Raw genomic sequence first — 26,194 nt, forward strand, 5'->3', positions numbered from 1 at the left:
TTGCTCGTTCTTCAATTTGAATAGACCTTTTTGCAGCATCTTTTATCGATTTACATGGTGGGTACTCTAATGTATCGTTTTTATTTATAATTCCCCCACATTCATTATTTTTATAGTTAATATTTGAATGATAATCTATTATTATATAATAACAAGAAAAACAATTTAATAACACAATAAATAATATACATATTACTAATAAACTATTTTTTACTATCATTTATTATTACAGAAAAATATAAAACAAAATAATAATAATAAAATAAACAACATTAAAAAATAAATTAAAAAAAAATAGATAAAAAATAAAAAAATTTAATAATTAAAAAAAATAAATATATTTATAACCCCTTTTTTTGGTTAATTGCTATAATGATAAATACATGGTAATAATAATAATAATAATAAAATAATTAATAATAAAAATAATAATTGAATGTTTTGTTTTAAAAATACAATTAAATAATTTATTTTTTTTTTTTTTTTTTTTTATTGGAGCTCCAGCAATACCTTAAAAACCGGCTTTTTGATGGATTAAACAGTTATCTTTTTATGGACTTTTTGGTTTCTTTGGATCAGTAGATTCGTTTGGTGGTGGAGAATTTGGATTTGAATGTAAATTATTATTAAAATTATTCATTTTTTTATTTCCCAATATAAAAATTATTATAAATATTAATTTATTTTTATTTAGTTTTTTTTTTAAATTATTGAAAACTATTTTTTCTTTGTTGTTGTTAATTTATTTATTAAACTAATTGATTTGAAAAAAAAAAAAAAGAAATTAAATTACCTATTTATATAATTTAAAAAGTCTTTGCAATGTCTTGAATTACTAAGGCCCTAAAAATAAAAAACCTCCTATTACTTACATAACCCTTTTTTTCTTTGGAATTTAAAAAAATAATTTATTTTTTTTTATTTTTAAAGATAAAAAATAATTTAAAGATATTTATTACAATATTTTAAAATGTTTAAAAGAATTAGTTAAACCAAAACAAAAGGAGTTAATTAAGACACAAAGAAACATAGACAAATAGATGGTAATAAAAAAATTAAAAAAAAATTTTATTTGTTTAAAATTATTTATTTGTTTATTTATTTTATTGTGCTTTATATTCTAGTCATTTATTGCATCCTCTTTGTCATTTAGAAAATTAGGACCTGGACCGTATGCACTGCTGGATGCCAAATCACCTTCGCCAACCCCGTTATCTTCAAAAACAATTTCATTTTCTATGAATTTATTTTTCTTTTTTTCTGAACCCCTGGTGCTGTTGGATTTTTTTCTTTTTTTTAAAATAAAAACAACAATTACTACTATGATACCCGATAAAACTAATATTGGTAATATAATTGCTAGTAATTTTATTTTATTATATTTATTATCATTATTTTTAATTAATACAGTATTACTGTCAACACAATCATATGTAATATTATTAAAACTATTACAATTTTGTTTTGTTGGTGTAATTTGGGAATGATTACTATTTATTGATGTTATTTTATTAAAAGTACCATCGATTGGTGAATCTACTGATGGTATTGAACTATTAATTATTTTTATTTCTGATCTAGTTATTTTTGCAATATTTTTAAAAATATCATTTTTAACTATTACCCTGCTAAAATTTATTATACAATATGGCTGTGAACAAAAAATTATTCCACTTTTATTATTATTACTATTATGATCCAATACAATATTATTAAACAATATATTTAAATGCCCACTTAATTTTGCGAATTCAAATAAATATGAACTACTATTAAAACTATTATCAATAATACTGATATTATCCATTTTTATATTGGGTATGTATAAGTCATTATTAAAAAAGTATAAAATATTTGATTCGAATGTATTATTACTAAAAACGCTATTTATGATTATTATTTCTTTTATTTCATTATTATTACTGATAATAAACCCTTTGAAATTATTATTATTTAAAAAACTGCAATTATTAATATTAATTCTATTGAAATTAATTATAAAGGGTGTTTGTTTTTTAAAATTTATAAATCTACAACTGTTGATTGATATTGATGTATCTATACTGTCCTCTTTATCGTTGATGTTATCATTATTTGATATCACCATATCGGTGTTATCAAATTCAATATTATTTAAATTTATTGAAAATCGATTATCATACTCTATTATACTATAATCCCAATTCTGAAATTTAATATTGCTAAATGTAATCATTGGTGCACTTTTATTATTAGTTGGTGATTTAATTTTTATAAAACTATTATTACTATTATTTCCATCAATTACAACAGAATCATTTAATCCTGTGATCTCTATTAAATTGAACATATCTATTGTTCCAAAAGTATCATAGATTGTTTGTTGATTATTATTGTATATGTATATTTTTAATGTATCATTTTGATTTATATCTTTAATATTTATCTCTTTTATTCTTTTAATTGTATCTTTAATTGATTTACATGGTGGAAAATATTGTTGTTGCTGTAGTTGTTGTTGTTGTTTATTGACAATTCCACCACAATTATTATTATTATAAATTTGATTGGACTGGTAATCTATATAATAATTAAACGAAAATGAATAGGACACTTCTTTAAAAAACAAAATAAAAAAGAAAAAAAGAAATTGTCTAAAAAACATTAGTAAATAAAACTATTCTTTAAAATAATAGAATATACATGTAAAATAAAAAAATTAAAAAAAAAATTAAAAAAAAAATTATTTGGGAATTATTTAAATAAACACATTAATAATAAATATACCCACACCTATCTTTATTATTTGAGAAACAATGAATTATATTATAAATAAAATAATAAACAATAATATTTTGATTAAATATAAAATTATTATATTTTTATTGAAAGGACTGTGTTAGTAATATGTCATCTTAATTTTTTATTTAATAAAACAAATAAATAATAAACACACAAATTATTTGTTTTTATTATTTGGGTTTTATGAAAAATAAAAAAAAATAAAAATATTTTTTTTTAAAAATGAAAAAAAAATTTAAAAAAAAAAAAAAAAATGAAATAAAGAAAATTAAAAGTGAAGATCAATAGGGGTATGATTATATATGATAAAGTAAATATATTAAATATAAATAAATATTTATTATTTTAATTATCAACGATCGCAGAGTCTTTTTCATCAAAATTAATACTTGAGAAAGAGTCACTTATGGTTGTAATATTATCGGATGAGCCATGGTTTTGGAGAAAGTCATTTATTGGGCCATTGGTATAATTATCATCGTTATTATTATTATTATTATTATTATTGTTATTATTATTATTTTTGTTATTTTTATTTTTAATATCATTTTTTTTCTTTTTATAATTATTAAAATAATTTATAAATTTAAATCTTTTAATTATTATTATTGCAGATATTGAAATTAATACAACTATCAAAACAGCAGCAATTATTATTATTAAAATTTTGGTATCTAAAAATGGTTTCCTGTCTTCTATAATATGAATAGAGTTGTTTGTACCATCAATATATTTGTTATTAAATTCTAGAGTATTAATATAATTTATGATAGTATTGGAGGCACATATCGGATAACTAAAGTTGTAACTACTAATTTTTAAGTTGTCGAAATTGATATAACCATAACCTTTTGTTTGACTCACTAAAATTAAACCACCCGTTGTTTCGCTTATTATATTTCTATCTATGACAGTATCTCGAAAGTTAATGTAATATCCATCCTTCATTGATACCATGGTTAAAAAGTAGTTGGGATGATTTAGGTCGCCCCGGAAAAAGTTGTTATCTAAAAAAATGCTATTTGAAATCGTTACATTTAGCTGTCCCTCTATTTGGTTATCCCCCCCAAAAAAAACCCTGGATATGGTGTTGTTTATAAATTTACAATTATCTATTTCTACAATTCCATTTTTATTTTTAATTGCAATGAGTGCTTGTTCAATATCCATTTCGTTATTTGAAAGAGTACAATTATATATTTTGAAATATTTAGAATTTCCTGATATTATATTTCCATAGATGCTTAAAAAAGAGCTATTTAGAATTGTTATATTTTTAAATTGTGTATACCAGTTGGGAACCATCGTTTCTTCCAATATGATGTTGTTCATCACAAAATCCTCTGAAATATTTTCATTGAAGGACATAACATTTACTGCATAATTTGAAAACAAGGAAGTACAATTGTAAAAATGGACATTATTAAACTCTATTAACCTATTGTAACTTTTCGATATTAAAACTCTATATCCAATATTAAAATTTATAAATTTGAACCCACTAATATATACAGTTTGATTTAAATTATTTTCTTTCCTTTTATTATTCGTCAAATTTATAAAGTGAAATCCTGTTATTTGGCCATCGATGATTACTTGAGACGGTTTATTTATTATATTCTTTTGACTATCTACCACTACAATTTTGATATTTTCAAAATAGTCTATTAAACTAAAGTACATGGTTTCTTTTATAATTTGATTTGTTTTTACAATATAAAATATTAAATCTGAATTATTATTTATTATTTTCTTTGACCTTTTCGCAGCATCTGATATATTTTTACAAGGTGGATATTTTATTTGATCATTTAAATCTATCGGCCCTCCACATTCCCCATTCGAGTATTCTATATTTGATTCGTAATTTATTAAAAATTCATATGAAACTGATACTTTGATTAAAAAAATTGAAAATAACAATAATAATATTATTATTAGTTTCATTTTTCTAATATAAAATATAAATTATATTATTATTATTATTATTATTATTATTATTATTATTATTATTATATTTATTATTATTATTATTTTTTAATTTTTTTTAATAATATAGTTTATTTATAAATTTATTTAATTTAAATCATTTATTTTAAAATGTACAATTATTTTAATATGTCTTTTATTTATTTCTATTATTATTATTTTTATATGATCACATAATAAAAAAAATAATTTATTTTAAAATTTGAAAATAAAAAAAAAAGAAAAAAAAAAAACTAAATAAAAATAAATTTATATACAAACAAATTAATAAACAATTTGAGAAGGGTATATAGAGTATGATGCATTAATATTAAGTTGTGGTTAATGATATGATGTTATGATTTTAAAAAAAATTCTATATTATAGTTACCACACCAAAACACAACCACACATACACACACTTTTCCCTAATAAACAAAGTCTATTTTTATTGTTTTTTTATATCTGTGTTAATTGGTTATTATGATAGATTAATATATAAATTTATATTTTTTTGATGTATAATTAATATAAACTTTTTTTTTTTTTTTTTTTTTTTTTTTTTTTAAATAACTGAAAATTATTGAAGAGAATTTCTTTTAATATATTTAAAAAAGTAAGAAAATTAATTAATTTTTAATCTATATCATTAATGGCATCTTCAACATCGTTTAGGAAATTAGGACCTGGTCCACCCCTGTCACCGCCATCACCACCAACATTAGCAACATCGATATCTATTTCTCCATTATCTTCATAATCTATTTCATTTATAATGTTGTTTTTATTTTTTGTTTTTTGATCCAATTGCTTTTTAAACTTTTTTCTTCTTTTGATGACTATAAGCACCACGGTAGTCACCACCACAACAATAAATACAAAGAGTAGAACCGGTACTATAATTGCGACTTTGGTAATATTTGAATGGTGAGATGGGTTTGAATTCAAACTACTATAACTACAGTAATCAGAGAATGAACCATTTAAAGAGTTGCATAGTTGATTTATTATCCTGTCATTATAATTGTATACACTATTTTTGGTTTCGATAATATTATTGATCCCATTTATAAAAATATCCTGTGAGGGTATATAGCTATCGGTGATTGTTATAAAACTGTTTTTAAAATCTAATATATTTTTAAAGTTATTGATATTTGTCGATTGAACATTCAATAATTCTATAGTGGAGTTACTATCTGAATAAAATATCATTCCTGTATATTTATTTTCGTCCAAACTACCGATATCTTCAATTTTAATATCTTTAAATATGACTTTTAGATTATCTGAACTGTGAGATAGTTTAAACAAATATCTATTCTGGGGGTCACCTATTACTGTGTTATTTGAATATACATTTAAATTAGTTAATTGGGCATATCCCGCTACTGATATGGTATTTTTAATTGATACTATTGTATTTATTAAATTATTGTAAAAATTTGAATTTGAAATAGTTATATTTATTGAATCCAAAAAATATAAATTGTAACAATCAACTACCTGAATTTGGTTATTTGTAAATGTGCACTGGTCGATCACTAGTCTTTCTCCATTATAAAATGTTACACCATTGAAATTATTATTTGAAAAAACACAACTTGTTACACCAACAGTTTTATATATGAAAGTTATAGCTTGTGAGGTTGAAATATTTGTAAAAAGGCAGCTACTAATTGACAACACTCCACTATTAACATCAGAGTAACTAATAGAATAAATGCTATTACTCAATACAATATGAATTGTATTGAAAAAAACCACATTTTCGAAATATACAGATGACTGTTGCGTTTTGACAACAGGATATGAATCAGGAAAAACTGAATTCCAGTTATAAAAAGATAAACCCTTAATTACTATTGATGAATTTGGATACTTCGATGAACTTCCAATAAAGAATGTATTGGTTTGCCTATATATGTGGACTCTATTACTATTTATTTGTTCCTTATTACCATCAGTTACTTGTATTTGAATTTTTGAAAATGTGTTTATTGTTCCCAGATACTCTTCTTCATTTATTTCGATGGGTTGGTTTTCGATACTACTACTATTTACTACTATATAAACATTAAGGACATCCTCTTCATCAGTTTCTATAATGGATCTAATTCTATAACCAAGGTCAGTGAATGATTTACAAGGTGGGTATGATCGACCACTGATTTGATTTTTGTCTATTTCTCCACCGCATTCATAATCTTTATATGTTTCTGTGGACCCAAATTCGATATTGAAATTATATGATGAAACAAAACCAAACAATAATAAACAAAAAAATATATATTTTATTATTAACATTTATTTATATTGTAAAATATTTAAAAAGAGTTTAAAAAAAAAAAAAAATTTATTTATAGAACATTATTTTTTAATATTATTAATTATAAAAAAAATATATATATTTTATTAGTTATAAAAATAACAACACACACAAAAAAAACAACACACTATCACCCACACACACAAAACTATTGATGTAATTCTTTATTTACCAAGGAAAAAATTATTTGAAGGGTTTTTTTTTTTTATGTGAGAATTATTTTTTTTGACTTAAAAAAAATGTAATAATTGAACCAAGGTTTTAAATATTTATAAATTTTATAATAATATTATTATCTGTATATTATTATTATTTATTTATTTATTATTGTTTTTATTGTTTTTTTTTATTTTTTTTTTATTATCTCCAAATTTTTATTGAACTATCTGCTGAACCACTAAAAACGCAACCACTACTAACCACTAAAGACTCTACTGATGAGGTATGTCTATTCATTGTTTGAACGCAATGTAAAGACTCTAATGACCATACCTTTATAGTTGAATCATAAGAACCACTATAAAAACTTTGACCAGATACTGCCAAGGTATATACAGCACCGATATGACCATCTAAACGTTTAATAACTTCGTAGCTATCTAAATCCCAAACCACAATCGTATTTTCATAAGTACCAGCAAGTAAACGACGATTTGAAACAGCCAAAGAATAAATACTACCAGAGCCACCAGTAATAGTTTGGACACACTCAAAGTTTGCCAAATCCCACATTCTAACTACATTATAGGAACCTGAATATAAATAACCACCAGATACTGTTAACGCTCTTACCCAATGATTATTTCCTTTTAGTATATTTACACATTCATAACTTTCCAAATCCCAAACTTTGATATGTTGATAGGACCCACTAAATAGATAACCTGCTGCTACAACCAAAGCACAAACAGTGTTATCATCTCTGAGGACTGATAAACACTCGAATGTTTCCAAATCCCAAACCCTAATAGTTTGATCTGATGAACCTGAAAATAAACGATTTCCAATAACAGCCAATGTGTGAACTATTCCCTCGTGACCAACCAATATCTGTTTACACTTTAATGTTACCAAATCCCATATTTTAACCTTCATATCAGAGCTACCACTAATGAGCATTCCATTGGTAACCGTCATACACCAAATGGGACCATTATGACCAACAAAGGTACCTTTACATTTGAGTAATGGAATTTTAAGATCCACTATATCCACTGTCTCTAAATTTGAATTCTTTTTAATTAGATTAACGTCATGCACAGTCTCTGATAATTGGTGTTGTGTGGCTTCCAATGATGCTTGAATATGTCTTAAAGTACCTTCGAATTTGTTGGTTTTTGCTTCTAATTTCGATGCTAACTGATTAAATCCTACTGTTAATTGTAATATACTCTTTTTTAAAACATCATTTTCGGTGGTTTTTTCCTCTAATTGACCTCTTAATAAATTAATTTGCTCTTCGTTTCTTTGTATATAATCTTTAATACCTTCATAAACACATCCTAATAGATGTTCTTCAATTTGTATTTTAGAACCTTCAAAAATACATCCTGCTGATCTATGTGGGCAATGTATATGATTACAAACCCTAAAAAAATAAAATAATATTAATATTTATTTATTATAATAAATTATTATAATTATCTATTAATACATACAATTGATGCTGTTTTAATTGATACCTCTTTAAAGGTGGACATTGTTTATTATATGGGCAATTTATAATTGCAAAATCGCAAACTTTTTCATGATCTAATTTTGAACCTAATCGAATTTTTTGCTGGCAACCTTGATCATCAGGCAGTAAATCTCCATTATTATTCTTTTTAATACCATAACGACAATAAACCAATAAATCATTAATTTGACTAGATAGTGCTAAATTTGGAAAAAACTCATTCTCTTTTAATGGTGTTTTATCAATTGGGCATATCATAATATTGCTGTTGTTATTGGGATTATTATTAGGATTGTTATGTTGATTCAAATTTGTAGATGAAATTGAAATATTTGAAATTCCAACTAACAACTCACTTGTGCTTGTACTGCTACTGCTGTTGATTGGCGATGAAGTTGGTGATGACGATGATGAATTACTGCTGTTACTACCATTACTATTATTTGAATTTATTTTATTTAATTTTATTAATATACATCTTGAACAAAATGTATGTCCACATTTTGCAATAAATGGTTGATTAAATATGCCATTATGTAATGGACAATTTAATGATGCTGGTGGTTGTTGTACAAATAATTCGAATTCATAGTTATGGTGTATTATTTGATTATTATTACTACTATTGTTACTATTATTACTATTACTATTATTTGGTACGTTGGATGATGATGAAAATATTGGTGAAGATGAAACTATTACACTATTATTACTGCTATTATTACTATTTGACATTCTTCTTTAAATTCTCTAATTTCTTTTTTAATATTTATACATTATATATTTACAAATAAAAATAAATTAAAAAAATAATAAATAATAAATAATAATAAACTAAATATATATATTGTATATTATGAAAAAAAAAAAACAATACTATTTTTATTAAAGTAGTATATAAATAAAATTTTGATTTTTATAAAAAAAATAAAACTATTGTGTGAGTGTTTGTATGCAAATGGTGGGGTGGTTTTTTGTGTACAAAAAAAAAACTTTTGTTTTATTTGAATTTTTTTTTTTATATTAATTAATAGTTTTAATATACATATTATAGCAATAGTAATTAATATTAAGTATATCAAAAACCTATAATGGTTTTTATGTTTTTAGTCTTTATTTTCTAAAAGATAAAAAAATCTAATGTTGTTTAAAATAAAAAAAAATATGTTTTGGAAAAAAAAAAAATTAAAAAAATAAAAAAAATTAAAAAAAAAAAAAATAAAAAAAAATAAAAAAAAAAAAAAAAGTTTGGTTTTTAATATTATTAAGATATATTTCAAATTTTCAACCAACATATAATAAATAATATTCAGTATGTGTTTGATGGGTTTGGTAAATTCATTTTTAATAAACATATGTTTAGTTATTAAAAGTGTATAGTTTTTTTTTTTAAATATAACCATGGGTGAAAATTATAATAAATTTATTTTATTTTTATTTTTAAAAATAAAAAAAAAAAAATAAAAAAAAATAAACAATAGAAAAAAGATATCTTTTTTTTTTTTTAATTATTTTATATACAATCATCTTTAAAGAACAACTATGATAAATTGTAAGTATATACATATAAAAATAAAATATTTATATAAATTTTAAATAAATATTAATATTTTTTTTTTCATTTTTCATTTTTCATTTTTCATTTTTTTTTTTTTTTTTTTTTTAGATTGTAGTAATAATAATAATAGTAATAATAGTAGTAATATTAATATTTGTAATAGTATTACAAATAATCAAACAGCTAATCAACATGATTATATTGCAACTACCACAAGTTTAATTGGTTCACAAACAAAAGAAGAACTGGATTTAAATGAAAACAATAACAACCAAAGTAGTAACAACAATAACAATATTAGAAATAATAGCAACACACCAACATTTATTTCAAATGAATTTAGTAATCCTTCCTCTTCAATAATTTATCCAATCCCAAGTTTAATATTAAATAACTTTATAAATAATAATATTAATGATACCAATAATAATCAAAATTGTAATAAAAATAATATTAGTATTGAAAATCAACTTCCAGTTTTTGATGGCAATATCACACCAATATATACACCATCAACTACACCGAATCTACCATCAGATTTAAAGACTGAAACCCAAATTTTTATATCACCTCCACAAACGTTTCTACAATACCAGCCACTTCAATTAATCCCAACACAACAACAATTCTCTTTCCTTCAACTCCCACAACAATTTTTATCACCTCTCTTCCCTCAAAACCAACCTCCAATGTATTCATTTCAAAACAATTATCATGCATCACCCATTCAGATTACTAGTTTACCCTATTCGCCTCCAAATTCACAAGCCAATATTTCTCTTGCTTATGATAGCGATAAAACAGCCCTAAAAGATAAAAACAATGATAATAATGATAACATTAATTTAGATAGCAGTAAAAATATTATCGATAATAATAATAATAATAATATTATTAATAATAATAATAATAATGATACTAATATTAATAATAATAATAAAAAAAAAGATAAAGATAACAGTAAAAGAAAAAGAGATAGAGATTGTGATAATAGTGAAAACAATTTAGAGTCACTCAATGAACTATCAACTACCAAAAATACAAGCAGAAGAGGCAATAGAAATAACACCAATAATAATAGCATTATTAATGGAAATAACATTTTAAATATTAACTATCTTGATATTATTAGAGAAAAACAAGAATTAATTAAAATCAAAATTGAAAAACTTACAAACCAATATCAAGATATTGATAGGTCCAGAAAAGAATTTTTAAAAGAATTTTTTGAAAATCCAATAATGTGTGGAAAGAGCAAAGAACAAGTAAGGGATGATAGCGAAACCAATAATGATAGCGATACTGATAGTAATAATAATAATAATAGTAATAAAGGTTGTGGTGATGGTATTATTATTGGATTTAAAGATTTTAGCAAATTAAATTTTAAATCATTAGATTATTCATTAGATAATTATATTCAACAAGAACGTATCGATATCAGAAGTCCAATTATTAAAAAGAGTGTTGACAATTTAAAAAAGATTTTTATTAAAGAGATAAAGACCATCGAATTATTACGATCAGATCATTTACAACTCATTCAATCCATTCAATCCATTCAATCGATAATTAGACCAAACCTTTTCAACGATCAAGATAAAATAGTCCAAAAAAACCATTTATTTGGTTTTTTTGCATTATTAATTTCACATCAAAAATGTTTGGCATTCGATTTCCTCTACCAGCTAAGACCCCAAAATATGGACCATACAATTCCATCAACAGTATCAACATTGGATCTCAACTCTTCTACCTCTTCCTCTCCAGATCAACAACCAAATGATGAATCCTTAGGCTCTGTAAACTATCTATCAACTTTGAAAAAGAATCGTAGAACTTTAAATGAAAATTATAAAAAATTCATTACAAATTATTTTAAAAATAACTCTGATCGTAAAGTATCTCACACATAAACACTACACACAACAATAATCTAATTATTTTTTTTTTTTTTTAATTTTTAGATCCATATCCAACCGAAGAGGAAAAAATTATAATTTCAGCATTAGTAGATTTATCAAAGTATCAACGTAATAACTGGTTTAGTAATAAAAGAAGTAGAGAAAAAAATAATAGAATCACAAATTTAAAAAAACAAAAAGAAAATTAATATTAAATAGGAAAAAAAATTAAAAAAAGAAAAAAAAAAAATAAATTGGCACCAAAGTATTATTTATGGTTATTGTTTTTTAAATATTAAATTAATCATTGATCCGATAATCAACTTTTATTATTTCAAACACATAAAAATTATTTCAACCTTTTTTTAAATTTTTTTTTTTTTGTTTTTTTCAAATTTTTTATTTTTTAAAAAAAAAGATTTTTTTTTTTATTATTTTTTCACTTTTATTTGTTTTAAACCATCATTTTTACTTTTATTTTACCCCCATCATATATTTTACTAGTGTTATATATATAAATCAACACACATTTAAATATACAAACCACCACACACAACACACATAATTAATATACATATATCGCACCAATCAAATTAATTTTAATTTAAATTATTAAAATTATCTGTACATTAGAAAAAAAAAAAATAATATAAATTTAAAAAAAAAAAAAATGGAAAATAGAAAAAGAACATTAAGTTTTAACAACACAGCTGATAATAATAATAATAATAGTAACTCCACAAATCCTTCATCACCAAAACCAACAATTACTGAACCTGTCATCACAGTTAACAATACATCTAATAATAGTAATTTAAATACCTCTAGTGATCAATCGAACAGTAATATTAATTCAAAAGGTGTAAATAAAAATAATAACAATAATAAAAAATATTTTTCAGTAGGTTCTTTATTCGAGAATATGATTGGTGAACAACAACAACAAGAAAGACAACAACAACAACAAATGAACCAAGATTATTATAACGAATATAACAACAATACCAATAATAATAATAATAATTGTAATAATTATAATAATGAGTGTAATGAGGATTCAAATCAAGGATATTCAAATAAATTCTTTAATTCAATTTTAAGATATGTAGTTAGACCTTTTGTAATGTGTGTTTCAGGTTCTTTTGGTCTTAGTGTTGGTAAGTAATTCAATAAAATTTCAATCTAAATAATAAAAAAACTTTCTAACCATTACTCCTCTTTCTTTTTAGGTTATGTTCTTTTCGATATTTGCCGTAATAAATTAAAATTAACAATAGATAAAACTAATTAAATAAATTATATTTATATTCATTTTAAAAAACATATAATCGAGATAATTTTTTTTAAAAAAAAAGTGTGGTGATTTTTTATTGTGTGGTTTGATTAAAAGGTTCCTCTATGAACTTCATTGGAAATTATATCCAAATATATCTAATAAATAAATTCTGTTTAGTTGTTTTGGTTGTTGGTTCTTTATTTGTTTAAAAATTTTACATTATATATTTTTTATTTTTATTTTTTATTTTTTCAGTTATTATTTTTAATTGTTATTATAATTATTGTTAATGTAGGTAAGATTATACTCCGTCATCGTCTAAAATAAAAATATTGAGGATTAGTATATATATAATTCAATACGGTTTGCATAATAAAATGATAAATTACCAGATGATAACAAAAATTCGATTGATGAAACTGATTTACTATTTTTGTTGAAATTTGGGTTATTTATAATTGGGGATGATTTTGTTGAAAATGAGGCAATTGGAGTTGATGATGAAGTTGATGATGATGGTACATTATTGGTAGAGGCAGCAAATGATGCTGGTACTTTTGAAAATGATGCAGTAGTAGTGAATGTTGGTGAAACACGAACTTTAGTTGACACTCTTATTGCTGCTCTTGTTGCAAAATTCATTTTTTTAATTTATGAAATATACAATGTTTTTAAACAAAAAAAAAAACTGATATTGAATGATCGTCTGTGATGCTTTGAAAAAACTAATACGAAAAAAAAAATTAAAAAAAAAAATTATAAAAAAAATTAAAAAAAAATCAAAAAAAAAAAAAAAAACATAAAAAAAAAAAATCATATTATTTTGTAATTATAATCACTTTATTGAAAACAATAAAATTTTTCCTTTTAAAGAACAATTAAAAATTCAAAATAATAAATAATAACCATTTCAATATTAAAGAAACAGATTTAATCACAAAAATGGGTATTTGTTTATTTCATTTTAAATTTTTTAAATATATACCAAAAATTTAATAAAAGAAATATTAAAAATAAAAAATAAAAAAGAGTTTTACATTATTTATTTATTTTATTACACTTTATTTTTATTTATCTTATAATTCGCTCATACCTTGGTTATAAGATATTTTGTTTTTAAAACCTAATTTATTTCTTGCTTTATAATCTAAAATTGTAAAATTTTTTGATGAATAAATTAAACCTGTTTTTGTTAATAATGGTAAACCTTTGAGGTTGAAAAGTTTCCAAACTATAGCCATAAACCAAACTAAAAACCAAGCAAAGGGTATTGGGAGTGACATATAAAGTTTCCAAGATTGAACATTTTTCTTTAAGAAACGGTCTGTAAAAAATTGTCTATATTGTACTGGTTGTCCATCGGTAAGATGATAGATATCAGAGTCATCGCCCTTTTCAAAAGCTAACCTTATTCCTAATGCTGCGTTTTTGGCATGTACAATTGATAAATAATTCTTTCCTCCTCCAATCCAGAACCATTGAAATTTATTGCATAGCCCTACCAAGTAATCTAAAACATTATCTCTTGGTCCCCAAACCAAAGGTAATCTAACTATAATAGACTTCATATTGTTGCCACCACTATTTCTGTTTGTATTTTTTTCATTTGATGTCGATGATTGATTTAATATGTATTGTTCTGAAATTGCTTTGCTTTTATTATACCAACCGAGTTGTTCTAATGGAGGATATGGTGTATCCTCACTAGCATCATTAATATGCTCACCATTCATTATAACACCTTCACTACTAATAAATAAAAATACTTTAATACCAACTTGTTTTGAGACTTTATATAATAATTCTGTTGCATCACAATTATCTCTGTATAGTTCTTCGACTGAATCTGAGTTGGTTTCTAATTTAGCTGCACAATGGATAACTACATCACATCCCTTAATTGCTTCTTTTAATCCTTCTTCATCATGCAATGAGGTCATTTTAATCTGTGCACCCAATTGACTCATCACTTTACTTGACGAGTTTGATCGACTTAATGCAAAAACATTATAACCATTTTCTACTAACTCTTCAATAATATATTTTCCTAAAAATCCGCTACCGCCTGTTAAAAATATGTTTTTCATCTTTGATTTATTTTTATATTAATTGATGGTAAAAAAAAACAAATAAAAAATAATTGGAAACAGTTTTTTTAAAAAAAATCTAAAAAATAAAAAAAATAGTTTTTAAAAAACTAATTTTTTTATTTTTTTTTTTATTTTATTTTTTTTTTTAAATAAATATAAAAATATATTGAGTTATTTTTTTTATTTTTTTTATTAATATAATAAATTTAATTTAAATTTATTGAATAGTACATTTACAACATCTTTCGTCATCACCATCTTCGGATTGTTCTTTTGATTTTTTCTTTTTAATTAAAGGTTTATTTTCGTTTTGCTCTTCGTCATAATATTTAGTATCGTCGTTAATTGAATATTTTGTTGATGGGACTTCCTCTTCACCTAAAATACTTTCAAGAGATTCAACAACTACCTCTTCTCCATTGTTTGTAGTTGTGTCATTTGATGATGATGATGATGGTGTTGGTTCTCTATATTTTGACTTTGAAACAATTGTTGGAGGTGGAGAATTTATTTTTGTTGGTAAATTGAATTTTGAAAAATATCTGTTCTCTGTCGATGAAATATCGCTTTCTGTAATTTTTTTATTTTGAGGTTGTTTCTTTTTTCTTGTTGGTCCACTGGTCAAATCTGCTAATTGATCTGAAACATTACTGCTACTATCATTATTACTACTGCTGGGATTTCTATAATTTGATACAACATCTCCATCAAAACCAATATCATCATCATTTTGTTTACTGTTATTATTATTATTATTATTGTTATTATTATTGTTATTATTATTGTTATTATTATTATTACTATTATCATCATCACTTTCGCTGTAACCTTCTTCTTCATCGCCTTGTTTTTTAGTTTTTTGTTGTTGTACAACAACAACTGGTACCGATCTTAATGATTTAATATTTCTTCTATTTTTTAATAAAGCTGAGGATGATGGTAAAACTTTTTTATCTTCGTTAGACTCTTCTTTTTGAACAACTTGCATACCTGAAGCAATTGAAATTGCTTTGACCCATTTTTCCTTATCTTCAGGTTTATCAGTGGCTAATAAAATATTTCTACGGAATGCACTAATAACCTCAAAAGAGTTTGTTTTATTGGTAGAGCTTGGTGATTGATCAATTTTTGATCGCTCTAATGGTAAACTACCTGTTGGTGAAACTGATTCTACTCCTTTTTCGATTTCGCTTTCTTTTACTGTTGCATAATATAAATTTGTACCTTGAATGAAAAAGAATCTCTTCTTCCACTCTTTATTTAATTGGCCCATCTTATAGAGGAAACCTGTCATTTGGCACTCTGAAAGATTAATACTTGTTAATTTTGAAATAATTTTATCACCAAAAGTCAAAGCGAAACGACCAGACTCGACAAAGAATTGTTCTGGAAGCATCATGACATCTGGGAGCATAAATGCAGTTTTCTCTTTCTTGTTGTAAACATTCTTCCAAATAATTGAAGATTTGGCTTCTTCGATTGAAGGTAATTGTACAGATTTTATTTTTGATATTCTACCGAGTGAAATTACCCATTTGTCATATCCGGTTGGATCATCGACAATTTTAAAATGGTATGTACGTTCTTTAGTTTGCAATTGGAATTTAACTTTTTGGCCAGGTTTAGGTGCACAACCGAAATCAACTAAACAAATCATACCTTGTGGTTTAAGATCATTTTGATCAACATAGTAGAATAAAAAGTAGGATTTCAATGTAAACCAACGTTTCTTTGCCATTACATTAATTTGACCATCCTTTAACAAATGTCCACAGTGTATAACATCATTCTTTGACCAGTTGTGATCTATTTCTAAAATTTGATTAATATCTTGAGTGGCCATGTTTTGATTTCTAGCAGCCAAATGTGAAAGTGCCCTAAGATGATATAAAATAGTACTATTGCTATTAAACTCTAGTGCTCTACCAAAACTTTGGGCAGCGGATGCATAATCTTCTTTTTTAAATTCATCATAACCTTGCTCGATAGCCTTATTAACTTTATCGACCTCTACGAAATGATTGAATTGTAACTGGCAATATTTAACTTTAGTGTTACCTGGTGATATTTTGAATGCTTTATCAAGTAAACCTTGAATCTTCTCTAATTCGTTAACCTCCATTAAAACCTGAGCCATTTTAATTAAACCTTCAACACCTCTATCATATTTAATAAATAATAAATTGTTTTCGATTGCTGGTTTGAATTGTTTTAAACCTAAATAACAATCTACCAACAAAGAGTAAAGAAATGGATCCTGTGGGTAGATTCCGATAGCTTCTTTAAATTGTTCGAGTGCCTCTGAATATTTATTCTCTAATAATAATATTTTACCACAATAAATTGGATCCCAAATTCTACGATATTTATATTGAAATTGTACTTCTATTCTACCAACAACTTCATCTTCGTCTGAAAATTGATCATATTCATTTGAAAAGGATGATGGTGTTCTTTCTGTTATTGCATCACTGCTATTATTATTATTATTATTTGATTCCCCATCATTTGTAGTACCATCTTCGGTTGGGGTGGTATCTCCTGATGTTGCTAAACTATCCTTCTTTGATTTTTGCTTTTTAGTTAAATTTATCCATTTTGCGAATGGCTTTTGTTCCCAAAGATGTGGCTCATCTAAAAGATTAATAATGGATCCACCAATAAGAAATGACTCTTTTTCACTGTTTAATGATACTTGAAATTTGATTAGAGCACATGGATGCATAATATTAAAAGAATGTGATTGATTTGACCATTTTGGTTCTGTAACATCAGGTGATGTTTCTGTTTTATATTCTTGCCCCTCAGTATTAATTGTGCAAACTACACCTATATTACTGTTGCTATTATTTGAAGGTTCTGGTGTTGGATTACCATCCCCACTGGCTGCAGATGGTTGTGATAACTGTGTAAAAATTGGTAATACATTAGTCTTTGAAAAATTTTGAATCTTTTCAATTGATTGAAAAATTGGTGATGAAAATGGGTCTAAAAATGCTCCAACAATTTCTTCAGCTGCTGTTTTTTTGTCCTCTTTAATCTTTAAATTTTGTGCCTGTAAAACTAAACAAAATATTAAATTAAAATTAAAATCATTTTTAATAAAAAAAATATATAGAAATAGAAATAGAAATAGAAAAAAACTTACTTGTTACAAAAAGTTTTCCCTGAATTGTATCACCCATTTTATAATTATTGCTATTGTTTTTATTAAATTTTATATATCATTAAATTTATGCATTAAAAAAGAATATGACTGTAATTTTGTTATTATATATAATAAAATTAATCTTATAAATAAAAAACAAAATATAAAGAGTGTGTTAAAAAAAAAAAAATTTAGATATTATTAAAAAAAATTAAAAAAATAAAAAAAATAAAAAAAAAAATGAAAAAAAAAAAATGAAAAAATTAAAAAAAAAAATATTTGGGGTGAAAAATTAAGAGAAAGCCGAGATGATGTGTAAAATTAGGTTTTAAAGTGGAAAAAAAAATAATTTTTGGAATTTTAGAGTATAAAAATATTTTCCTCATTATTATCGTCATCTTTATTGAAATAATGAAGATACTGTTATTTGTAATAAACAATTAAAATTACAAATTTAAATTTGTGGATAAAAAATATTACCCCCATATTTTAATTTTTTTTAATTTTTAATTTTTAATTTTTAATTTTTAATTTTTAATTTTTTTTTTTTGTTTTAAAACAGATAAAAAGAAATTAAATATTTAATTATGTCATTAAAATAAAACAACCAAACTAAATACATATAATGTTAAATAATAGTAATTATAAACTAAGTGATCCTTTTAACTATTTTAGTTATTCAGAGTATGCATCAAAAGATAGTTTATCATTTTGGGATGAAGCATCAAAAAAATTTGAAGTTCATTGGTAAATATTTAAATAATTATTAATAAAAATAATAAAAAAACCCAATTCTAAGTTTTCTTTTAAAAACTATAGGGATAAACCATATGATAAAGTCTTAGATTATAATAGTGAAACTAAAAAAACTGAATGGTTCAAAGGGGGTCTTATTAATGCATGCTATAATGCATTGGATAAACATATTAAAAATGGGAAAAAGGATGAAATTGCATTTGTTCACGAGATTCCAATTAAAGATATCAAGATAACAGTGTCTTACCAACAACTCTATGATAAAGTTTGCATATTTTCAAGAGCACTTAAGAATTTAGGTGTTAAAAAGGGTGATGTGGTATTGATTTATATGCACAGTTCCATCGAGACCATTACTGCAATGCTATCATGTGCAAGAATTGGTGCAATTCACTGTGTAATGTATAGTGGTGCCTTGTCAGATAATTTAAAAACAGTCATCAATGATTGTAATCCATCCGTTATTGTTTCATCAAATTTTGGCTATTTTGTTAATGAAACACCCACCTACTTTTTACCAATTCTTAGAGAAGCTTTGTCAGGGTCTCCCGGTAAAACACCTCATGTAATAGTTTTAAATAGAAAAGGTATTCCTAATGTTGACTATAATGATCCAAATCTATCAAACACCATTATAGAAGGGTGTTTGGATTGGGAGGAGCTTGTAAAAGATTTAGAACCATTGAGAGAACATGAGCCAGTAGAATCTCAACATCCATTATATTTAATTTATTCGAGTGGTACCACAAATAAACCCAAAGGAATTGTAAGGGAAACCGGAGGTTATGTAGTCGCCATGAACTATGCAAATAGGATGCACTGTCGAATGAATGATGGTGATTCCATGTATTCTGCCGCCAGTTTTGGTTGGATAAGCAGCCATTCCTTTTTAATTTATGGAATGCTATTTATTGGAGCTAGATCAGCATTTCATGAAGGTCCATACAAAAGCTACCCAAATGACTTATGGGATATTATTTCAAGAAACAAAGCCAATTTATTTTTACTATCACCAACTCAAATAAAAAGAATAAGAAAAATAGACCCAAAGGCTGAATTGGCTTCCAAGTATGACTTGTCAAACGTCAGATATGTAATAGTGGGTAGCGAAAGGGTAGAGCAATCTATAATTGATTATTTATATCAAATTATAAAGAAACCAATTTTGAACGAATATTGGCAAACTGAAATTGGTTGGCAAATGATTCACAATCCATTAAACCAATTTCCACTAAGAGGAGATTCAATTGGTAAAGTTGCTGCAGGTTTTCAAGTTAGAATCGTTACCCATTCTCAAGATAATCCATCTAATGTATTAGAGCTAGGACCTAATGAGATTGGCGAGATTGTAATTAAATTACCAGTACCTCCAGGTGTAACAACTTCGTTATTTGGTGATAATAAAGAGCAATCACTTTATAAACACCACTACTTGAATAAATTCGAAGGTTATTATTCAACTGGTGATTTGGGTTACTACGATAATGATGGATACTTTTTTTTTATTTCAAGAGATGGTGATTCAATTACATGTGGAAACTCAAGTATAAACTGTAGTGTTATGGAGTTGGAAATATTAAACAATCCCCAAATTAGTGAATGTTGTATTATTGGTATTAAAGATGAACTCTTATCGGAAACTCCAATGGTGTTGTTAGTATTAAATAATAATAACCAAGATGAGGCTCAAATTGAAAATATTAAAAAGAAAGCTTCATTAACATTGCAGAATATTATGCATACCAATACAATTTTAAGACCAATTGTACTATGTGTAAATAGCTTACCAAGAAACAGAAATGGAAAGGTATTAAAGCCATTGGTTAAATCAATTTTTAATGGTAAGTTTTTTATTTTTAAATATTTTTAATTTTTATAAAAGTTACTAATTTAGTTATAAATTTCAGGTGAAAACTATACAGCCCCATCAACAATTGAAGACTCTAGTGTTATAGATGACTTATTAGAACAATACAAAAGATTAAATCAATCAAATTAAAAATAAACTATTTTTTAAAATAAATTTTCAAAAAAATAAATATTATAACTAAAAAAAAAACCTTTATTTAAATATACTTTTTTTATTATACTTTAAACTACTAGGCATGCCATAGTGTTTACAATTTACAATTTGGGTAACCACCACTCCATTCTACAGTACCGTCACAACTCATGCAATTATCGTCATAAAAGTTTGGTAAGCATGTACATTGACCATTACAGATTTGAGTTGGTGAACCACCACATTGATATGCAGCAAAACAGATATTTGGTTTACCATTTGTTACTGGAGTGCAATATGGGAGACCATTAGACCAGAGAACCATACCTTTGCAGGTGGAGTCCGATTCAAAACCTGGAGCGGTCATACATTGATGATTTGATTGTGAAGTGTATAATACTTTAACTTGGGCATGGTTACCTTGAGTTGAAACTGATTTTACAACACCACTTTCAGTTGTGTAATATATAAAGTTTCCATCTTTTGAAGCTACAATTGAAACAATATCAGAATCACTAACTAATTGTCTAACTCTTGAAGCATCACCTGATTTTGGATAACCTTTGATACCACCGGCATATGAAAAGTATAAATAGTCACCGGCCATAACTAAGCCCATAAGAGTACTTGTATCGGTGTCGTTTAAAAGTAATTGAAGTTCATCTTGTGTGCAGTTATTACAATTTGTTGTACCCTTTAAAAATCTACCATCATAAGTTGTCATATAAATATCAGTACCGTCTAATACCAATCCATTAACAATTTGTCTTTGATAAATTAAAGTGGCTGAATTGACATCATCTCTTTGAGTTGGTAATTTATTGATCATGGAAATTCCATACCAACCATAAACAAATCTGTTATTAGCTTCATCAAATGCTGGGACAAATGGAGTGTTGAAAATATTCCATACTGGTTGAATAGTTTTGGTGCTTGGGTTATAAATTGAAAAGAGAGGTGCCCCACGTTGATTAAATCTTACATAATAGCTATCACTTTGTGGTAAATAGGTATAAAAATAATCTAAAGCGGTATAGCCTGGACCATCTGCAATTTCACCATACACATCGAACTTCTTTGTAATAGTATTGTCGTTATCGGAATTTGTTGGAATTGAGAAAATACCTGGAAAACCGAATGGACCACCACCTGAGCTATTATATATACCAGCAATTAAAACATTACCATTTCCATCAATTCCAATACCTCTATAAATATTAAGATCTCCTTGACATGCATTGATTGGGAACCCTGTGGAGCATTCGTAATCTTGGTCACATGATAAGGCAACACCAACTATACTAATTAAGGTTATTAAACTTTTGAAAATTTTCATTTTATAATTTTTTTTTTTTTTATAATGATAAAATATAAATAAAATAAATAATTAATAGAAGATAAAAAAAACTATTTAAAAATTTGATATTATTATAACTATAACTATAACTATAATTATTATTATTATTATAATTATAATTATAAAATTTATTAAAAAAAAAAAAAATTTAGTTTTATTTATACACACAAAAAAAAATAGTTACATATTTTTTTTTTTTAATAAATAATTATCAGTTTTTGTGTTGTAGTTATTATTTAAAATATTTAAAACATAAATTTATGTAATATAAACTTCCATTTATATACAGTATAGTTTTATTTTTTTATATCTATATTGGGTTATGACTATATACTACTACTGCTATTTTTAAAAAAAAAATTAAAAAAAAATTAATTTAAAAAAAACACCCACTCCCCCCAAATTATATATTTTTATTTCTATGCTATTAATGAATAGTGAACAGTTAAAATACTTTCACATTTTATTTGAATATATTATCTAGTTAAACTATTGCCATAATAATATATAATATAATAATTGAAGACAAAAAAAAAAAAAAAAAGATTAATTTTATATTTGTAAACTAATTAACTGTTTATTTAATTTATTATTAATATTTATTATTGTTAAGTTTTTTTAAATGATTGGTTTCATTAATGTAATATTTAATGATTCGTTTTTATCTTGACTGTAATTGATATATTCAATGAAATGAGTTGTATTTTTGTGAAATTCGATTGCATCCATTGATTTCCATTCTTCTACGAAATAATATTTGTTTGGTATTTCGCTATCTTTATTTAAAGTGTATGAAATACAACCCTCTTCTTTACGTGAATTGTGGACAAGATTTTGAGCAAACTTTTCAAACTCTTCGACAAAATTTGATTTGATTACAACTGTAGCAATAATATTAATTTGAGACATATTTGAAATATTTGTTACTGAAATGGATGAATACTGAATGGTGGATATAAATAAATTTTTTGTTTAAATATAAAAATAGATGGGAAAATATCACGAAAGGTTGGAAACTAAAAAAAAAGAATTAAAATAAGGAATAGTATAGAATGAAGTGTGGAGGATATATATATATTTTTTTTTATTATACAGTCAAATGTTCTTATTGAAAAAAAAAAAAGTAAATAAATAATGAATAAAAATAAAAAATTAATGAAAAAAAAAAAATTAAAAATAAAATAAAAAAATAAAATAAATTAAAATTTTAATTTTTATTTTTTTTTCAAAAGCATCGAATCTGATTCCTTAAGGAAATGGAACAAATGAGTATATCGGTTAATGGTTTTTATGTATTTTTACATTTATTTATTTTATTGTTTTTATTTTTATGATGAAAAATATAATTTTTTAATTTTATCATTTGTGATAATCATTCTGACATGTAAAATACCAGCTTCATCAAAAATTGGAATATTTTTATCAGTTTCAAAACCTAAAGATGAATAGAAATTTTCTACATATTGTTGAGCATTAATCATAAATAATGGATAATTTAAACTTTGGTCAATGTTTGTAGTTTGATAAACATGTTTGATTACTTGTTTAACTAATTCTTTACCGAATGATTTTCCTCTAAATTGTTTTAAAATTGCGAATCTTTCTAATTTAATAACATCACATTCCATATTACCATCATATTTTGGATAATATACTTTTCTCCATCTTGCACAACCAACTGGTTCACCATTAACTTTTAAAAGTAAATGTTTTGATGATTCATCATATTCATCCCATTCCTCTTCTGCAATAAACAAAAAAGTTAATAAAAAAATGAAAATAAAATAAAAACTATTGTAATAAAAATAAAAATAGAATTTGTGGGTGGGTGGGGGTAATTATTAATAATAAAAAACAAAATTAAATACAAACCTTGTGGGCATTGTTGTTCAATAACAAAAACTTCATATCTGATTTTTTTAATATCTTCAAAAACTAAAGTATTGAAATCAGTTGTTGATAAAATTATTTCTTCTTGCATTATTGAATAAATGTATTTGATAGTAAATATATTAAGAAAAAAAAAAAAAAAAAATTAAACTAAAAAAATATATTTAAAAAAATATTTTAATTAAAAAAATAAAAATAAAAATTAAAAAAAAAAAAAAAAGGAAAATTTTAAAAAAACGAAAAATTAGTTTTTTTTTTTTTTTATTTTTTTTATTTTTTTATTTTTATTTTTAAAAAATCAATCATATACACCCAAGTTAATTATATATAGTCTAAAGACTTTTATATAATTTAAAATAATATATATAATAATAAAATGGTTAAACCAAAGAAAGAAGAAGATAAAGATGATTTATCACCAGAAGAATTAAAATTAAGAAGATCACCAACAGATATAAAATGTAAAGCTAAAAGAGTATTATTGGTACAAAAACTTCAAGCAGCAAAAAAGACAGCAAGAGAAAAAGCTAGAAAACAAAGAAAAAAAGAAAGAGAAATGTTAGGCGATGCAGCACCAGCAAAACAAGAACCAAGAACTATTGAAAGTATGAGAAGACCCGATGACACAATGGTAGATGATGTCGATGAAGAAACCCAAGAAGATATTAATAAAGATGAATTCGAATCCTATTTTGATGGTAAACCACCCAAAGTTTGTATTACAACTAATCAAAGAGCCGCTAAAAATGCCGTCGATTTTGCTCAAATATTCCCAAAATTATTACCAAATGCCGAATTTTTCCATCGTAGAAAGTATCATTTAAAAGAAATTATTGAATTTTGTAATAATAGAGATTATACAGATGTAATTGTTGTAAATGAAACAAAAGGAATTATAGGTATGTGTTTAAAAAAAAATTATTATATTTTCGACAATGCAGATAATCACAAAAAAAAAAAAAAAAAAAAAAAAAAAAATACACAACATTTAATATTAATAATTTTTTATTTCAATATTATTATTTAGATGAATTAACTATTACACATTTACCATATGGACCAACAGCAACATTTAGATTAACAAATTTAGTTATGCCAGAAGATATACCAGGTGGTGGTGAAATGACATCACATAAAGCAGAGTTAATTGTTAATGGTTTTAAAACTCGTTTAGGTTTAACAGTCGGTAGAATTTTTGCATCAATTTTCGCACAAGATCCAAACTTCAAAGGTCGTAGAGTATGTACATTACATAATCAACGTGATTTCATATTTTTTAGACAGCATCGTTATATATTTGAAACAAAAGAAGAGGCCAATCTTCAAGAATTAGGTCCACGTTTTACTTTAAAATTAAAATCTTTACAAAAGGGTACTTTTGATACTTCAGGTGGTGAATATATTCATGTTCATCATCACAATATGGATGTAGATAGAAAGAAATTTGTTTTATAAAA

At 24.2% G+C, this 26,194-nt stretch overlaps 15 protein-coding genes across 15 annotated transcripts in view; 4 read left to right on the top strand and 11 right to left on the bottom strand.

Moving 5' to 3' along the window:
* Positions 1 to 640, bottom strand: part of DICPUDRAFT_97000 (uncharacterized protein) — a gene marked incomplete at its 5' end in the record, with an annotated part of 2,134 nt that extends 1,494 nt beyond the window's left edge. Inside the window, 2 exons of the mRNA XM_003285301.1 lie at positions 55 to 135; positions 559 to 640. Coding sequence (XP_003285349.1) covers positions 55 to 135; positions 559 to 640 — 163 coding nt within the window. The remainder of the gene's footprint in view (positions 1 to 54; positions 136 to 558) is intronic.
* Positions 641 to 1,120: 480 nt separating this feature from the next.
* DICPUDRAFT_76272 (uncharacterized protein) lies at positions 1,121 to 2,644 on the bottom strand (the record flags this gene model as incomplete). Its single annotated transcript, XM_003285302.1, has 1 exon — positions 1,121 to 2,644. The coding sequence occupies one exon, from the start codon at positions 2,642 to 2,644 to the stop codon at positions 1,121 to 1,123; it is 1,524 nt and encodes a 507-aa protein (XP_003285350.1).
* A 482-nt stretch (positions 2,645 to 3,126) lies between these two features.
* On the bottom strand, positions 3,127 to 4,728 carry DICPUDRAFT_76273 (uncharacterized protein; the record flags this gene model as incomplete). Its single annotated transcript, XM_003285303.1, has 1 exon — positions 3,127 to 4,728. One exon carries the CDS (start codon positions 4,726 to 4,728, stop codon positions 3,127 to 3,129), a length of 1,602 nt encoding a protein of 533 aa, XP_003285351.1.
* A 657-nt stretch (positions 4,729 to 5,385) lies between these two features.
* On the bottom strand, positions 5,386 to 7,056 carry DICPUDRAFT_149220 (uncharacterized protein; the record flags this gene model as incomplete). The annotated part of the gene is made up of 2 exons (XM_003285304.1): positions 5,386 to 5,559; positions 5,629 to 7,056. 2 exons carry the CDS (start codon positions 7,054 to 7,056, stop codon positions 5,386 to 5,388), a joined length of 1,602 nt encoding a protein of 533 aa, XP_003285352.1.
* A 382-nt stretch (positions 7,057 to 7,438) lies between these two features.
* On the bottom strand, positions 7,439 to 9,491 carry DICPUDRAFT_149221 (uncharacterized protein; the record flags this gene model as incomplete). The annotated part of the gene is made up of 2 exons (XM_003285305.1): positions 7,439 to 8,666; positions 8,737 to 9,491. The coding sequence occupies 2 exons, from the start codon at positions 9,489 to 9,491 to the stop codon at positions 7,439 to 7,441; spliced, it is 1,983 nt and encodes a 660-aa protein (XP_003285353.1).
* An 807-nt stretch (positions 9,492 to 10,298) lies between these two features.
* On the top strand, positions 10,299 to 12,427 carry DICPUDRAFT_149222 (uncharacterized protein; the record flags this gene model as incomplete). Its single annotated transcript, XM_003285281.1, has 3 exons — positions 10,299 to 10,308; positions 10,423 to 12,210; positions 12,282 to 12,427. 3 exons carry the CDS (start codon positions 10,299 to 10,301, stop codon positions 12,425 to 12,427), a joined length of 1,944 nt encoding a protein of 647 aa, XP_003285329.1.
* Positions 12,428 to 12,888: 461 nt separating this feature from the next.
* DICPUDRAFT_149223 (uncharacterized protein) lies at positions 12,889 to 13,509 on the top strand (the record flags this gene model as incomplete). The annotated part of the gene is made up of 2 exons (XM_003285282.1): positions 12,889 to 13,375; positions 13,448 to 13,509. 2 exons carry the CDS (start codon positions 12,889 to 12,891, stop codon positions 13,507 to 13,509), a joined length of 549 nt encoding a protein of 182 aa, XP_003285330.1.
* A 286-nt stretch (positions 13,510 to 13,795) lies between these two features.
* Positions 13,796 to 14,136, bottom strand: DICPUDRAFT_149224 (uncharacterized protein; the record flags this gene model as incomplete). Its single annotated transcript, XM_003285306.1, has 2 exons — positions 13,796 to 13,812; positions 13,884 to 14,136. The coding sequence occupies 2 exons, from the start codon at positions 14,134 to 14,136 to the stop codon at positions 13,796 to 13,798; spliced, it is 270 nt and encodes an 89-aa protein (XP_003285354.1).
* A 434-nt stretch (positions 14,137 to 14,570) lies between these two features.
* Positions 14,571 to 15,581, bottom strand: DICPUDRAFT_86658 (uncharacterized protein; the record flags this gene model as incomplete). The annotated part of the gene is made up of 1 exon (XM_003285307.1): positions 14,571 to 15,581. One exon carries the CDS (start codon positions 15,579 to 15,581, stop codon positions 14,571 to 14,573), a length of 1,011 nt encoding a protein of 336 aa, XP_003285355.1.
* Positions 15,582 to 15,801: 220 nt separating this feature from the next.
* Positions 15,802 to 18,769, bottom strand: DICPUDRAFT_86659 (uncharacterized protein; the record flags this gene model as incomplete). Its single annotated transcript, XM_003285308.1, has 3 exons — positions 15,802 to 18,041; positions 18,102 to 18,647; positions 18,733 to 18,769. The coding sequence occupies 3 exons, from the start codon at positions 18,767 to 18,769 to the stop codon at positions 15,802 to 15,804; spliced, it is 2,823 nt and encodes a 940-aa protein (XP_003285356.1).
* Positions 18,770 to 19,337: 568 nt separating this feature from the next.
* DICPUDRAFT_53490 (uncharacterized protein) lies at positions 19,338 to 21,516 on the top strand. The gene is made up of 3 exons (XM_003285283.1): positions 19,338 to 19,479; positions 19,552 to 21,329; positions 21,396 to 21,516. Exons 1-3 carry the CDS (start codon positions 19,358 to 19,360, stop codon positions 21,485 to 21,487), a joined length of 1,992 nt encoding a protein of 663 aa, XP_003285331.1. The 5' UTR covers positions 19,338 to 19,357; the 3' UTR covers positions 21,488 to 21,516.
* A 15-nt stretch (positions 21,517 to 21,531) lies between these two features.
* Positions 21,532 to 22,829, bottom strand: DICPUDRAFT_46021 (uncharacterized protein; the record flags this gene model as incomplete). Its single annotated transcript, XM_003285309.1, has 1 exon — positions 21,532 to 22,829. The coding sequence occupies one exon, from the start codon at positions 22,824 to 22,826 to the stop codon at positions 21,606 to 21,608; it is 1,221 nt and encodes a 406-aa protein (XP_003285357.1). The 3' UTR covers positions 21,532 to 21,605.
* Positions 22,830 to 23,465: 636 nt separating this feature from the next.
* On the bottom strand, positions 23,466 to 23,756 carry DICPUDRAFT_29180 (uncharacterized protein; the record flags this gene model as incomplete). The annotated part of the gene is made up of 1 exon (XM_003285310.1): positions 23,466 to 23,756. One exon carries the CDS (start codon positions 23,754 to 23,756, stop codon positions 23,466 to 23,468), a length of 291 nt encoding a protein of 96 aa, XP_003285358.1.
* Positions 23,757 to 24,175: 419 nt separating this feature from the next.
* On the bottom strand, positions 24,176 to 24,828 carry DICPUDRAFT_86661 (uncharacterized protein; the record flags this gene model as incomplete). Its single annotated transcript, XM_003285311.1, has 2 exons — positions 24,176 to 24,591; positions 24,720 to 24,828. 2 exons carry the CDS (start codon positions 24,826 to 24,828, stop codon positions 24,176 to 24,178), a joined length of 525 nt encoding a protein of 174 aa, XP_003285359.1.
* A 285-nt stretch (positions 24,829 to 25,113) lies between these two features.
* Positions 25,114 to 26,192, top strand: DICPUDRAFT_29164 (brix domain-containing protein; the record flags this gene model as incomplete). The annotated part of the gene is made up of 2 exons (XM_003285284.1): positions 25,114 to 25,636; positions 25,765 to 26,192. The coding sequence occupies 2 exons, from the start codon at positions 25,114 to 25,116 to the stop codon at positions 26,190 to 26,192; spliced, it is 951 nt and encodes a 316-aa protein (XP_003285332.1).
* Positions 26,193 to 26,194: the final 2 nt, after the last annotated feature.

The sequence above is a fragment of the Dictyostelium purpureum genome (genome assembly GCF_000190715.1).
Source record: "Dictyostelium purpureum unplaced genomic scaffold DICPUscaffold_43, whole genome shotgun sequence".
NCBI lineage: Eukaryota > Evosea > Eumycetozoa > Dictyosteliales > Dictyosteliaceae > Dictyostelium > Dictyostelium purpureum.

Bases quoted from the DNA above. Each gene is read 5' to 3' on its own strand.
- DICPUDRAFT_53490 (XM_003285283.1), top strand. From the start codon at position 19,358: ATGTTAAATAATAGTAATTATAAACTAAGTGATCCTTTTAACTATTTT. The intron at 19,480-19,551 runs GTAAATATTTAA...TAAAAACTATAG, and splicing joins AAAAAATTTGAAGTTCATTG to GGATAAACCATATGATAAAG. The intron at 21,330-21,395 runs GTAAGTTTTTTA...TATAAATTTCAG, and splicing joins GGTTAAATCAATTTTTAATG to GTGAAAACTATACAGCCCCA.